The sequence below is a fragment of the Tachysurus vachellii genome, chromosome 4, assembly GCF_030014155.1.
Source record: "Tachysurus vachellii isolate PV-2020 chromosome 4, HZAU_Pvac_v1, whole genome shotgun sequence".
Classification (NCBI taxonomy): domain Eukaryota; kingdom Metazoa; phylum Chordata; class Actinopteri; order Siluriformes; family Bagridae; genus Tachysurus; species Tachysurus vachellii.
The window spans coordinates 13,287,223-13,290,312 of record NC_083463.1 but is presented as its reverse complement, the minus strand read 5'-3'; the positions used below and the strand labels follow the sequence as shown (position 1 = coordinate 13,290,312).

Sequence of the window (3,090 nt, the reverse complement as noted above, 5' to 3'; positions counted from 1 at the left end):
TGCTTAACTCCTCCTCCAGCATCAGAATCCTCCCTGCTGGTTAAAAATGCACCAGTCAGACTGAAATCATCCTCAGAGACGTGTAGCCTGAAGGTAAGAAACTCAGACATATACAGATGTCCTGTTCTTGTCACAAGTAATTGCTTGAGAAATGTGCTATCACATATCTAAGCTCACACTGACAGTGGAGATTTAATCAGGTGTTATTTTGTTTAGTAGCATAAAATTACTTTGGCTTTCTTCCAGTATGCTTCTTCACTGTCATTTATCTTTTAAACTTTCAAGATGCATTTATGCATATTCATTTGGTAGTATCTCTCAAGGAAATTTTTTAGTGATTTATTTATTTTATGTCACAAGTTTCATGGAGGTCTAAAGATGAGAGAAGTAGAATATGTGAAATTTGTTTTGATTTCTGTAAGTGATTATGAGCAATGCACATAAAATTTTATATACCTATATTTAAGTCAAAGAAATGCCTACACAAACATTTACTAGCTGTAAAAAAGGTTTTAAAGAACACATACACAAACAGACACCCACACACACAGTTCACAGGCTGCCTGAGATTTATGCATTAGTAGTAAAATGTAATGATGGGAATTAATAACAGGTTTTGAATGCCATCCTGTTGTCAGTGGGCTCAAGGCATGTTTTACACAGATGGCTTGTCATCAGCTCAGTTTTTTCTTGGTTTTATTATTATGTTTTTAAATGCTAAAAAAATGCATAAAATAGCCATAGCCAACAAACAACCAAAAATAATTCAATTAAATAATTTGTTAGTTGATCCTTAATTTCAACGAATCTAAATAAGTTCACTCCCTTCAGCAAATGGTTAGAGACTGGTACTATGAAATCAATGCAAGGAGACATAAGTTATTGTGTTTCACTGTGTCAGTGTTTTGGACTAATCAACTTTCATCAGGAATTCTGTGGATGACAAAATCTTTTTTGAACAAATCATGAATGAGAATAAATTATTATTATTATTATTATTATTATTATTATTATTATTATTATTATTATTAATAATAATAATAATAATAATAATAATAATAATAATAACAGAAAACATAGAATCTGTCCTTATAATTGATACATAATGTGACTTAATGTAGATGCATTACAGTCAGGAACTGAAAATTAAATTCAAATACCAAATGTGTGCTATAAAATATTTTGCCCCAGTAAAAGATTTACTTGTGTGAAGTAAATGAAGTGAAGTAAAACTTAAATTTGCTGTATTAAATGCTAAATCATCCTCAGTAAATACAACACAATAAAAGGACCAGGAAACAATAGTCACATGAACTGAATAGACTATATTTAATTAAAAAATCTGAAACATAGAACAGAACATCTACACTGACTTAAAGTTTAATGTGATAATAAATTAATTCCTTTGGGGAAAAAACAGGATTTAATAATTTAGGCCAATTGGAAACAATGAGGTATAAAACATTGTCACTCAACTGCATTCCTTGTTTAAGTGACAGTTTAGAGGGTGTGTTTGGGATTGCACATCTCAGTGATGAAAAAATGTGTAGAAGAGCTATAATAGAAGAGAATATCCAGTTATTACATTTTACCTACATTTTATTTCCCCACAGTCTGTTCACACGTTTGTGTGAGAATTGTCTGGGACCTGCAGGACAAGTGCTAACCAAAAATAAACATGGCAGAAAATTCTAACAGCTTGAAGCCAGACATCTTCAACGATAAAGCTTATGTGTCAAAAAGAAGCATCAGAAAGACCTTAATTAATAAAATACGGTATATACCAATAGAGAGGGAACTCACCACTAATGCTAAGGTCTCACCATCTCCTGCTGGCAGTGACAGTGACATGAATCCAGTGGGCTGTGATGCACAGCAGGAAATGAATGAGTGTAAAAATGTTATTGAGAACCAGAAGTTTGGATCTGAGCCTGAGGAAGTGTCCAGCTTTGCCAGCCTGAGGCTGAAACTTGAGGAAGACTGGACTGAATTTGAGTTGGCACCAGCTCCAGAAACACAACAGGACACCACAGTAGATAAGAATAAGAATGTAGCAAAGCAATCCAGGGAACATGAGCCAAATTCAGAACCAAAACAAACAGGCAAGCCACATTATGTTTTCACAGCTATGAAGAAGCGGAGCATAGAGGGAGATGCAGAAAATCGCCCTTACAAATGCCCTTACTGCAGCTGGGCCTTCAAGAAATCCAGCAACCTACTGAGCCACATGGAGACGCACAGCGGGCTGAAGCCACACGTGTGCGAGCTGTGCGGAAAAGCTTACGCACATCAGGGCACCCTGCAGCAGCACAAGCGGCTACACACAGGTGAGCGGCCCTACAGCTGCCCCTTCTGCGATAAGACCTACACATGGTCCTCTGACCATCGCAAGCACATCCGCACACACACTGGTGAGAAGCCATACATATGCACAGAGTGTGGCAAGGAATTTGTGCGCTCGTCGGACCTGCGCAAGCACGAGCGCAACATGCACACCAACAACAAGCCATTTCTGTGCCGTGCATGTGGCAAGACCTTTAACAAACCTCTAGCATTGCTACGGCATGAGCGTACACATCTGGGTGAGCGGCCTTTCATCTGTCCAGACTGTGGCAAAACCTTTGCCCTTCCTTCCCGCCTGGCTGAGCACCAGAAAGTCCACAGTGGTTTGCGGCCTTACGTCTGTCCCATCTGCACAAAAGCCTTCACTAAGTCCTCAAACCTGACTGAACACCTAAGTGTGCACACCGGTTTCCGTCCACACACGTGTGCCGAGTGCGGTGTGTCTTTTGCCATGCCCTCACGCCTGCTACGGCACCAGCGCACACATGCAGCTCGACGACTGCAGCAGGCCCTTCAGCCACCGCTTTAACACTTCTGTTCTTGTTCCTTACTTAGCAATATTCCATCCCATTTTAGCAATATAGCTACAACGGTACAACTCTGTCTATCTGCGCTGTCAATCACTGTGACACTAGCCAATATTATTAGTATGTGGTAATATTTGTTTGGATGACTTGTGTCTTGGAAGACATCTTCCTACCTAGTTGGTGATGGCTGTATGAAAGGCTGGGAATTGGCTTCTGTCCA

At 39.3% G+C, this 3,090-nt stretch overlaps 1 protein-coding gene across 1 annotated transcript; it reads left to right on the top strand.

Annotated features, from left to right (window-relative positions):
* The first annotated feature begins 11 nt into the window (after nucleotides 1-11).
* On the top strand, nucleotides 12-2,872 carry znf648 (zinc finger protein 648). The gene is made up of 2 exons (XM_060867256.1): nucleotides 12-93; nucleotides 1,614-2,872. The coding sequence occupies exon 2, from the start codon at nucleotides 1,679-1,681 to the stop codon at nucleotides 2,870-2,872; it is 1,194 nt and encodes a 397-aa protein (XP_060723239.1). The 5' UTR covers nucleotides 12-93; nucleotides 1,614-1,678.
* The last annotated feature ends 218 nt before the right edge of the window (nucleotides 2,873-3,090 follow it).

Excerpts from the sequence above, each read along its gene's own strand:
- znf648 (XM_060867256.1), top strand. The coding sequence starts at position 1,679 with ATGGCAGAAAATTCTAACAGCTTGAAGCCAGACATCTTCAACGATAAA.